The 12384-nt window shown below is 39.6% G+C and overlaps 1 protein-coding gene across 1 annotated transcript; it reads left to right on the plus strand.

Moving 5' to 3' along the window:
* Window positions 1-8520: 8520 nt before the first annotated feature.
* Window positions 8521-11474, plus strand: LOC105061178 (phosphoribulokinase, chloroplastic). Its single transcript, XM_010945152.4, has 5 exons — window positions 8521-9157; window positions 9963-10047; window positions 10136-10220; window positions 10632-10876; window positions 11021-11474. The coding sequence occupies exons 1-5, from the start codon at window positions 8583-8585 to the stop codon at window positions 11273-11275; spliced, it is 1245 nt and encodes a 414-aa protein (XP_010943454.1). The 5' UTR covers window positions 8521-8582; the 3' UTR covers window positions 11276-11474.
* Window positions 11475-12384: the final 910 nt, after the last annotated feature.

The following is a 12384-nucleotide window of genomic DNA, read 5'->3' on the forward strand; positions in this document are numbered from 1 at the left end:
TTCCATCTCATTAAAAGAAGAAGATCCTGAGAAGACAGTCTAAATTGGATCACAGCTATCTGATCCGGAGTGACAGCAACTAATAAATCTACTAAGAGCAAACATCGATATTTTTGCTTGATCGGCTACTAATATGCCAGGCATTCCTCTGGAGGTAATAACTCACTGGCTAAATATTAATCCAAAGGTTAAGCCGGTGAGACAAAAGAAAAATCTTTTTATACCTGAAAGGCAGAAGGTCATCGATGAAGAAGTCAATAAACTCCTCGTAGCTGGCTTCATTAGGAAAGCTAATTATCTCGATTGGCTCGCCAATGTAGTAATGGTGAGAAAGACCAACGAAAATGGAGGATCTGCATCGACTATACGAATCTAAATAAAACTTGTTCGAAGGATAGTTTTTCTCTATCAAAAATTGATCAACTGGTTGATGCAACTTCTGGACACTGACTTATGAGCTTCATGGACGTCTTTATCGGCTATAATCATATTCGAATGGTACCTGAAGATGAAGAGCACACAATCTTCGTAACCAACAAAGCCATCTACTGTTATAAAGTGATACCGTTCGGTTTACAAAATACCGGAGCGACTTACCAAGGGCTAGTTAACAAGATATTCAAGGTGTAAATTGGACAAAATATGAAAGTCTATGTAGATGATATGCTGATGAAAAGCCCTCAAATTACTGATTATGTTCGAGATCTGGAAGAAGCCTTCAGCATACTTCGATGACTTCAGATGAAGTTGAATCCGACTAAGTGTGCGTTCGGGGTAACTTCTGAAAAATTTTTCGAATTTTTTATGTCGCAATAAGGAATCAAAGTCAATCTCGAGAAAATAAAGACCATCATTAATATGAAGCATCCAAGCTTAAAGAAAGAGATACAACAGCTTAATAGAAGGATCGCCGCATTCAGCCGATTCATCTCAAGGTCGACAGAAAGATGCTTGCCTTTCTTTAAAACATTGAGGCCAACAAAAGACTTCACATAGTCAGATGAGTGTCGATAGTCATTAGGAAGATCTGGAACAATATCTGACATCCCGTCGCTATTTACAAAATCAAAGATCGAAGAAATTTTGTATCTCTACTTGGCAACTTTGACGGAGATAGTTAGTTCGGTGCTTGTCCAAGAGAATGAAAATCGAATTCAACGATCAATCTATTATACTAGCAAGGTACTTCACAATATCGAAGTAAGATATTCAAGAGCGGAGAAGATGATCTATACTCTAATCATATCATCACAGTGACTTCGCCCATACTTTCAAGCACATCCTATTGTCGTCTTGACAGATCAACCCTTGAAGGCAATCTTATACTGACCTGATATGTCGGGTCGAATGGAAAAGTAGGCAATAAAGCTTGATAAATTTGATATACAATATCGTCTACGTTCATCGATGAAGGCACAAGTTTTGTCTGACTTCGTCGTCGAGTGTACAATACTTGATAATAATTTTGAGGATGAGACTAATGACAAAATAAAGCAAGCTACAATGTCTGAACCTGACTTAATGTCGACATGGCTGCTGCATATTGATGGAGCATTTAATGCACAAGACAGTAGAGCTGGTCTCATCTTCATCAATTTCGAAGGGGTTGTAACTGAATATACCCTTCGATTCAATTTCAAAGCTTCAAATAACCAAACCGAATATGAAGCACTCCTAGTTGGCTTAAAGCTTGCTAAGGAGTTTGACATTGACAGTCTGAAGATCTTCACCGACTCACAATTGATTACCAAGTAGGTTAAGGGCGAGTTTAAAGTCCGAGATCCTGTTATGATGAAGTATCTTCAGAAGGTAAAAGATCTTATGTCGACTTTGAAATACTTTGAGATCTTTCACATCCCAAGAGTAAAAAATACTCGAGCTGATACACTTTCATGACTTGCAACCACTTTTTTTAACTCGTTGGGTCGAACATTCATCGAATATTTTGAACAATCGAGTATTGATAAAGTCGAAGAAGTGCTATAGATCAATGATGAATCGAGCTAGATAGATCCGATTATCCAATACTTGACTGATGAAACTCTACTTACGGATCCCTCAGAAGCTAAACGACTTAGATGGATGGCCTCACAATATATTTTGATGAATGGCCAGCTTTATAAGAGGTCGTTCTCTCTTCTCTTACTGAAATGTTTGAGACCGACAGATGCCGACTATGCACTCAGAGCAGTTCACGAAGAGATTTATAGAAATTACTTGGGGGGTAAATCTTTGGCTTATAAAGTCTTACGACAAGAATATTATTGGCCCACCATGAAGAAAGATGTAGCTGAACTTATCCGAAGGTATGAACCATGTCAGAAATATGTAAATATACAACACCAACCGATCAGTCAGTTGATATCAATTGTTGCACCATGGCCCTTCGCACAATGATTAACATACTTGGTCCTTTCCCTCTGACATCTGGTCAAAGAAAGTTCATGGTGGTCATTATTGATTACTTCACCAAATAGATAGAAACTGAACCTCTAACACAAATCACTAAAAGTAAGATAGAAGACTTCATTCAGAAATCAATCATATGTAGATTCGGTCTACCACACACCATCATCACTGATAACGGTCGACAATTCGATAATCAAAATTTCAAAGAGTTTTGTACAAAATTTCACATTATGCATAAACTCACATCAGTCGGCCATCCACAATCCAACGGTGAGGTGGAAGTGACGAACCGAACAATCTTGCATGGACTCAAAACCAGACTGAATGAAGCTAAAGGCCTCTGGGTGGAAGAACTATATCCAATTTTATGGACATATCGAATGACTCCTCGCATACCAATGAAAGAATCACTATTCAATCTGGCCTATGGAACAGAAGTGATAATCTCACTTGAGATCGGATTACCATCAGTAAGGATGGAACAATATAGTGAGCCGACCAATTCAGAATGTCGGAGAGCCGATCTAGACTTATTTCTAGAAGTCCGACAACAAGCTCAAATTCGGATGGCAGCATATCGACAAAGAGTAGTCCGGTACTATAATGCAAAAGTTAAACCGAAGATCTTCCATCCAAGAGACCTGGTCCTAAGGAAGGTAGAAGTCTCAAAACCTCTGGATCAAGAAAATTTATCTCCAAATTGGAAAGGATCCTATAGAATAATTGAGATACTTAGATCGGATGCATATCGACTAGTAACTCTTGAGGAAATAGCTATTCCTCGAACATGAAATGCTGACAACTTAAAGATGTATTATCAATAAAGTTATTCATATGTACAGTGCTCGGAATGAAACATTGAATTTCAGAATCACAAAAATTTCAGCTGACTACAAAGTAATGTTAGATCGATGAATGGACAGTCAATTTCTATCAACTATATTTCGATTGTTCACTGTAAAAATCAACACATCGACTATATCTCGATTTTCACTGTAAAAGTCAATATACCGACTGTATCTCGGTACCGACTATATCTTGACATTCCACTGTAAAAGTCGATTGAACGACTATTTATGTAAACTTAGTTTTAACTAAGCAGAATACTATGCCAATACGATCCAGATCGAATTGAAATTATATCAACTTGACTACGGTCAGTCAAAGGATATTCGACTTACCATTATTTATCAAATAACTAAATATACTGACTTGACTACGATTAGTCGATGGATGTTCGGCTTATCACCGTTTATCCTAATACCTAAAAAGTAAAGTATGTCAATTGATATTCTACTAACAAACAATTCTACAATTACTACTGAACGTTCGATTCACTGATCGATATTTGGTAATCAAAATATGATTCAACGACATTGCAGACACACAGAAAAGAAAGAGTTGATACTTTAAAATTTTTTCTTTCATTCATTGAAAGGAAGTTACAAAATTGGATCGACGGTCTGATTACAAAAAGAAAAAATAAAAATGTTACACCGATCACCAATCGTTGTCTTCATCTTCGTGCTCCGGTGCAGCATCGACGACTGAAATAGCTTCTGGTGCATCATCTTCAGCCAATGCAGCTCCTTCTTTGGTAGCTTCTCTCCTGAATAAGGAGGAATGATGCTGCTCAAGTTCAAGTCTAGATATAATTTTTTGATCACATCTCGGTCGTTCTCGTACCCGACATAATATGATGCATATCCACCTTCAAGAATTTTCTCTTTGAATTCTTCAGAATTTTTGAAGTTCTCGATAGCCAGACTCAAGGCTTCCCTCACCGACTCTACTTCAGCTTGTGCAGAGGCTGACTCAGCATCGGCCAGTGCCAGCCTTTCCAGGATGGCCCGATGCCTTCCGCATTCGGCTTCAAATTCATCAATGCATCCATCCCTCTCTTGTTGGAGCTGATGGATAGAGTGCTTCTTACTCTTGATCCGCGACTCAAGAGATAAGATATTTTGATGAGCCAACTCAAGTTCGACTTTGGAAGACTGTAGGTCAGCTGTCATTTGGGAGATCTGCTCTTGAAGTTCCTTCTCTCATTCAGTTGCTGTCTGAAGTTGTTCGATGGCAATATTCTTCTCGACGATGATGGCCGCCACCTTATCCATCCATGACCAACGAAAGTTGGCAATCTTCCGATAGCTGCTCTCTAGATCGTGCATGTCATATGCCCACTGAAAGCAGAAGATGAATCAAGTCAGATAAAAAAAAAAGAAATATCAAAAAACTTACCCCAAGTATCATCGGATAAAAGGAAGAAAATATTTTAACAACAGTTCTATTCTTCCTATTCTCTCGATCAGTCAGGAGAAAAGCAGCTTCGATGAACCACCTGGCCAATGTTGAATTGGCCAAGACAAACTCACCCTCGGAGATCTGGATGTCGAAGAGAGTTTGAAGGCTTGCAGACGACCTGTCATCGATTGAGGTCGCTAGTGCCTTCCCCCGATCTTCGGTCGGAAGTCCCACACTTGAGAATACTGGGAAGTCGGAGCTTGACTGCACTTGAGAACGTTCCACTAGAGGAACAGCTGGCGCAGCCGCTGACTGCTCGAATTCGGCTGTGACTCTCACCCCGATTCGAATCTCAGCTGATGTAGCCATCGATGGTACTGTTGCAGCTTTGTCCTCTCCTGCCATCCCACCTTCAGCAGACGGCACCTCAGAAAGTGTTGTCGGAGCCGACAATGCTAGGACTGGTTCGAGAATCATCTCCGATGGAATGTCAGATTCCTTCGCCAGTGGAGTAGTGACCCGATCCTTCTTCAATGGTCGAAAGGATCCAGCTTCAGTTGTTGCTTTTTTCTTGACAGCGTGTGTGCGGATATCTGCAGCCGACACTCATGCTCTTGGCTGCATAGCTGCAATCAAAATAAAAGAATCAATATAAAATTCAGAAACAGACAAGAAAGATAAGGTAACCAACTATGTTATACCTAAAGAAGTGACCAAACTAAGCCCGGCATCGTAAAGAGCTTGTTCGGTCATCAGCTGTCGCTGCAATGGAACTGCCATGTCCTTCAGTCAGATCAAATCTATCCAATCATCGACCTCCATCCGACTATTCTCGTTGGGGCCAGTCCTCGGATCACCCCAACATGAAGGAAAGCCCTAGGGAGAAGAAGAAGAAACCAAAAAAAAATGGTTCTTCTATCCATGAATGGATGATGGAAGATCATAAATGAAAGAAAGGCCTTTCCTTGAGTTGAAGAATCACCAACCCTTGACTTTCGAATGAGAACGAAGGATAAAGAAAGATCGAAAAAAAGAAGAATGAGGAACAGTTGGTATAAGATGACACAACAAGACAAAACTGATGATCAGCCGAATAGAATTTGGGGCCAGTTGAGTAGGGCAGAGACCGTAGTAGTCAAAAAGATTTCGGACGAACTTTGAAATCAAAAATCGAAGATCGATCTGAAGATCCTCGGCATAAATTATAATCTAGCCCAGAGGAGGAGAATTCATCCGACCGTCCGAGCCAGGAGCGAAAAGTCGATACTGCTCCGGGATACGGTATTGTTTCCGAAGCCGTTCAACATTGGGCCCAGATAAGGAAGAAGCTTCCATTTTCGGACCCGATAGAGATTCGTCGGTCGGATTTTCGATCAATTATCCTGAGAAGAAGAAGTTTTTCTACTAGCCATGGAAAATGAAGAACTAAAAAAAGAAAGAAGGAAAATCCTAAGGGGAAGAAAACCCAAGGAAGAAGACAAGAAAACTCAACCTGAAATCAGAGATGATGCAAGAGACAAAGCCCAAGAGCAATCGGCAGAACCTTTCACTGCAAAGGATGGTGACAAATGCAAAGTAAAAGTCTGGCTAAAAGCAACTCTATATATATAGGATCTCTCAACAGTCAGGATGAAATCGGTTAAATCTGGATTTTATCAGATAATGACACATGACAACATCTAGACCGATCATTGATCGGATGGTACGATGCACCTACTTTCAATCGTGCCACCTTACCGTTATCCACGTGAATAGCTCAGAGCCAATGATATTTTGACACGTGGTCAAAATCTACTAGTCAGAATCAAATCATCCGACGTTGAATTATCTTACCAAAACGATGGTCCAATGATGATTTCATAGCTATCAAAACAACAAAATAACTGGAGATCTCTCGTATTCCAAAAACTCATTAATATCAGTAGCTGAGTCGGAGCTCGAGATGACACATGATAACTCTCATCGTCCAACATGATAGACCACGTGATGATATACACGTCAGATCACCTTGGACTTGAGAGTGGGGGATAACTGTTGGGACCATTCAACCGACCCTCGACTCCGACTCTACATCGGCTTTATGAACATAATATTCTAATTAACAATCAGTTGACTGACCGACAATCGGCAATTATCAATCAACAACGGACAACTTAGTTAATCTCCGATCGAAGACCAACGGCATATCAGAATTACTGTCCGATTCTCATTCGGATCTCCACTGACTTACTACTATTACCGACATATAGTTGGCTTATTTTCTCAATATATCTAACCGTTATAAATGATTATCGACTACGTTTCACGATCATTAGTGGACAAAAATAATCCATTAACTTCATGATTATGGTCCGATAATTTAGCACCATAAAAAGCGAGACCACGTGCTCAACGATTACATCAGAATCATCTATAAAAGGAAGGTAAATGAACAGCACGGATAAAACAATTCTGGACCGAGACTCTACTATTTCAAAATTCTCATCTGCTGTTTACCATTCTCCGCTGACTTAAGCATCGGAGGGTCTCCACCGGACACAATTTTGGTCTGTGAGGATTTTGTTTTGTAGGTGCTCTTTACTAGCGACAGGCGACAGGAGATTGGCCACAATAGTAGTGCTCTATATTATGATGATGGCCTCGTTGGTCTCACCTAAATTTTGTCCATAGAAGCTATCTCATGGATGTACAAATCATAATTTTGCTGCTGCCATGCGTTACATAACCTGCTAACTTCTCTGATCCTAACCAGCACTGGAGAGGTGGTTTGTGGTTTTTCTCCGCATCTACTTGTCATTCTTCAACACCCCTAGGCCTGGATTTATTATTCCATCTAATTTGTAGACTACTTCATTGAAAGCAAACAGCATCGTAGATTAGATTGTATCTGATGTTGCTGAGCATATCAGAGATTGAACCTGACGATAAGATCAAATGTGCTCGTGAGCCCTGCAAGATTTTTTGTTTCCTGAGTTAATGAGGTGTTTGCACACTATAGTGGTGTAAGTGCCTCCTTGTATCAAAAAAAAAAAAAAAAGGCCACTTCTTTTGGACTTTCATTTCTACACCCATTGGATACATCTCCGACTTTGAAGTTCTCGTGTTAAATATAGATTATAGTTCACGTTTAGAAAGAAATTAAGGGCATATATCTAACATATACTTGCCCCGTGGAAGTATTTTAAGATCATCAATTTGAGCACAAGCCTCTAGATGGTGCATGCTGGTAATATGGGAGTTCTACGCCCATGGTTATTTTGCAAGCATGTAAGTGGGGGCTGGGAGAACAAAAATATCCTAAGCCACGGTGCTACCTAATTCTCCTCTCCAGGTTTTGTGATGTTTCCATCTAGCTTCCTGCAATTTCAACAAAGCAATGTTCTAAGTCCAACATGTCATGCTGGGCAAGAACAGTATATTCTAACCGGTTCATACCCCCATAGCTTTTGCACTAGGTTTTGGGAGATCCTATGGCTTGCCCACGGGCACATCTCTTTGCCGTTAAGTCAGCAGTCTATTGTATGTGGCGCACTGGCATGGCCATATGGGGACCATGGAATATCCCCCAAATAACCTTTTTGAAGTCTTTGATACACTCCCTTGCCAACCTTGCTGTCCCCAGGCTTTCAACCACATGTCACCAGTCCCCACCCCTCCAGGTTCCAGCTTTATAATAAACTCCCCACTTTGTAGTCCAAAACAAGGGGCATCAGCAGACCAAGTATTTATGCAGAAGAAAAAACCAGAAGAAAAACACAAAGTCCAAGGGAAACCGACTCTCAGTTGAGAAAGGGTAGAGAAAAAAAATATATATATATCTATATATATATATATATATATACATGGAGTCCACATCACCACCTTTTAGTCCATGCTCTTTCCTATAAGAACCCAGCTCAAGTAGAATAACCAACCTAAACTCAGCCAAGATGACAACTTTTACCCTTTGTACCCTCTCTTCTTCTTCTTCTTCCCATCTGCCATGTTGCATCTCCAATTCAACTACGGAAGAAGTTCATTTGGGATCCCCTCTTCTTCAGAGGCAGTTCATCTTCAACACCAATTGGAGGAAAGGCAGGAGAGGAAGAGGAGTGAGTTGTGGGATCTCATGCTCAGCTGAGGCCAAGACAGTGGTGATTGGTTTGGCAGCAGACTCAGGATGTGGGAAGAGCACCTTCATGAGGAGGCTAACCAGTGTGTTTGGAGGTGCAGCAGAGCCACCAAGAGGAGGAAACCCAGAGTCCAACACTCTTCTCAGCGACACCACCACTGTGATATGCCTTGATGACTACCACCTTTTGGATAGGGAAGGGAGGAAGGAGAAAGGGGTGACTGCACTGGATCCAAGGGCCAACAACTTCGACCTCATGTATGAGCAAGTGAAGGCCCTCAAAGCAGGGGTGGCTGTGGAGAAGCCCATCTACAACCATGTCACTGGCCTGTTGGACCCCCCTGAGCTCATCCTGCCACCAAAAATCCTCTTCATTGAAGGGCTGCATCCAATGTGAGTTCTTTATCTCGTTCTACTAGTGATATGATATGAGAATTTTCTAGTGGGCATGTTTGGTCATGTTTCTGAAGTCCTGATGGGATTGGTTATGATTTTATGACCATTTTACTTAATCTGTACTTTTATCAACTTTTAAGTTAACCATGTATGTATTCCTGTTGTTATTTATCTTTTTCTCTATTTCTTTTCTTTCTTTTTTTTTTTTCTTTTGAAAGAAAGGGAGGTTAAGACCACCAAAATTCTTTAAGATAATGTAAGAAACATTACGAAGATAAGAAATAACTAGAGAAAGAAAAAAGCGGTTAAAAGAAAAAGAAAGAGACAGATTATAGAGTTAAGAGGAAGAAAGCAGAGGAGAGAAGCTCTTACTGTTATTTATCTTTACCAATTTTATACCGATATTCTTTTTTGCTGCTTGCTCTCAAATTTCTACAGGGTTTAAGCTTTTCTGAAATCTTCATTTATGATATGCCATTTTAGTGTTAATAGAAGTAATTCAGGACACTTATGACTTTGGAATTGATGCATGATTTGACCAAAATATTTCTATTGTGTATTATTATCGCATTGATCTTATGATAGTATTGAAACATTTAGTGTTTCAACAACAATAGCTAGATATTTTGGGTGATAAAAATTAGAGGAATATATCAGAATTTCGATACTTGTTATATATCAGTTGTATCATACCAAACAACAGCTTAAGAATTTAATCCTTCATTAGGAATGAAACTGAGCCTGATGAAGCTTTTTTATGATGGATTGGTTGCTTACTGGTGATATATTTGTCCACTCTCAGATTTGACTCTCGTGTAAGGGATCTCCTGGATTTCAGTATCTACTTGGATATAAGTGATGAAGTGAAGTTTGCATGGAAAACTAAGGCAAGTGAACTCTACACCTAACTCCTGTGTATAAGTATATCTACATCTATCTGTTTTCGGAGGTCTGATGTTGTCTTATGTCTTGCAGCGTGATATGGCAGAACGTGGGCACAGTCTTCACAGCATCAAAGCTAGCATCGAAGCTCGAAAGCTTGACTTTGATGCTTATGTTGGTATGTCTCTTTGCCAAAGCACCTATCATTAGTAGTTGAAGAATTGGCAGAGCAATAATTTGTTGATATGATATAGAGCAATGTCATTAGTGTTGATTGCTGAATATAGCAATATACTTCAGTATCTAGCAAATGCTTCATAAAAAAAACTAACGTAACTTGCAAAGAATCTGATCAATAAGCGAAATAATGCACAAAACCTACTGGACTAAAAATATAATATCACTTCATGTGAAATTTTTTTCGGTACCTTTTTTCAAAAGAGAGGGAGAGGGGGGCAAGCCCCACCTGATTCATTGAGATAATGATACAATTAGATTTGCTGAGTCTCATGTTCTTCAGATATCAGACTCCACTATTTCTTTAGCACTCTTGGATTGCTGACAGCCTATACATTGCTACCCTTGGCAGACCCACAGAAGCAATATGCTGATGTTGTGATCGAAGTTTTACCAACACAATTAATTCCTGATGACAATGAAAGGAAGGTGCTGAGAGTTCGATTGGTGATGAAAGAAGGGGTGAAATACTTCAATCCAGTTTACCTCTTCGACGAAGGCTCTACTCTTTCATGGATACCCTGCGGGAGGAAACTAAGTTGCTCATACCCTGGAATCAAATTCTTCTATGGCCCAGATACTTATGTCGCTCATGAGGTAGCTCTCAAAGTCAGAAACCCTACTCTGTCTCATTCTCCTTCCATCATTCAGAAAATACTGTCACTTCAGATTGTTCATCAAACATGCAGTAGGAATCTAGAAATTTGAGTCTCCCAGTCTGACTTACCTCTCTTCATTCAGGTTTCAGTGTTGGAGATGGATGGGCAGTTTGACAGATTAGATGAGCTGATGTATGTGGAGAGCCACCTGAACAACCTCTCAACTAAATACTATGGGGAGGCAACAGAGCAGATGTTGAAGCATGGCGATTTCCCCGGCAGCAACAATGGGACTGGCCTCTTTCAAACCATCATTGGCTTGAAGATAAGAGAGCTATATGAGTGCATTGTTGCTGAGAAGTCAGTCACTCCTTTGGAAGCAGCAAGAGTTTTTTAATCCTTAAGTACACATTTATCTCTAGTTTTTCTCTTGGGATTCATTTGATGTTCCGGCTCCTTGGAGAGGACATTATGATTGGTATTTCATGTAATTTACTTTATGATTTGTATAGCCTGAAGGCAGAGGTGTAAGAATGTTACAAATTTTAATTTAATGTCCATTGATGATAGGGTGATCAGAACCCCTTGAATGAAAATACTTCATCTCCCCCCATAAATTCTGATATCACATGCCCATGTTGGAAGCTGGATTCGTTTTGTTTTAGTTTTCATTCATGATCTTTAAAACAAGTTTCAAAGAAGTAAATAGGGGTTTCAATAACAGAGATGCCTGTACAACCTAAAAGGCTGAAAGAAATTATTAGCAAGCTTTATTTCTTTGGCATGCTTGCAATGGTGGTTGCCGCTTATCATTCTCAGGAAATATTCTCAGAAAATTGATCATTCTCATCATAGTATCCTTCCGATGCCTTTCTCTGTAACACAAAACCTGTCTTTTTATTATTATCTTTTCTCGTAACCTCTATCATTATTTACTATTTAGTCTTTTCTTTGAGTAATATAAATGGACCTACACAACATCAATGCAATTGATATAAGCCTATACTGCCTACAAGATCATATGTTGGTTAAGAGATTAATTAAAAGAGTATGTGTAGGTTAAAAAAATTGTCGTCCATTCTCCCATGCATAATCTTTCGATTGAAATAACATGAACTTTTTTCAATGAATCCAATTTTCACTTTTTGTCAAGTTCTAGCTAGTTCAAGTTTGCTCGGGTCTGCTTTAAGACAAACCATTGAGGATATTGACTGATAGATTGTTACAGTTAAGATGATGGAAACCTGCTGAGAGGGCAAGATTGCTCGAAACCATCATGCACAGCAGAAGACTTTCAAATTTGACCTATCAGCAACAGTCTATGAAAACACCAAGAACCAACGTTAGTAGATGCAAAAGTGAGAAGGGAAAGCCAAGAAGCTTGTTTTCTAAAGGAATAAATTGTCCAGAACCCTGCATATTTTTTATAGAATATGTGATCATACATTGATTCATAATTCCATGGAAAGTTTGGACTACTGAAGCCCTGAATGGGTGTCCAGGGCT

Source organism: Elaeis guineensis, chromosome 12, assembly GCF_000442705.2.
Source record: "Elaeis guineensis isolate ETL-2024a chromosome 12, EG11, whole genome shotgun sequence".
In the NCBI taxonomy this organism is placed as follows: Eukaryota; Viridiplantae; Streptophyta; class Magnoliopsida; order Arecales; family Arecaceae; genus Elaeis; species Elaeis guineensis.

Excerpts from the sequence above, each read along its gene's own strand:
- LOC105061178 (XM_010945152.4), top strand. The coding sequence starts at position 8,583 with ATGACAACTTTTACCCTTTGTACCCTCTCTTCTTCTTCTTCTTCCCAT. Across the intron at positions 10,048-10,135 it reads AGTTTGCATGGAAAACTAAG|CGTGATATGGCAGAACGTGG; the intron begins GCAAGTGAACTC and ends TATGTCTTGCAG. Across the intron at positions 10,221-10,631 it reads TGACTTTGATGCTTATGTTG|ACCCACAGAAGCAATATGCT; the intron begins GTATGTCTCTTT and ends TACCCTTGGCAG.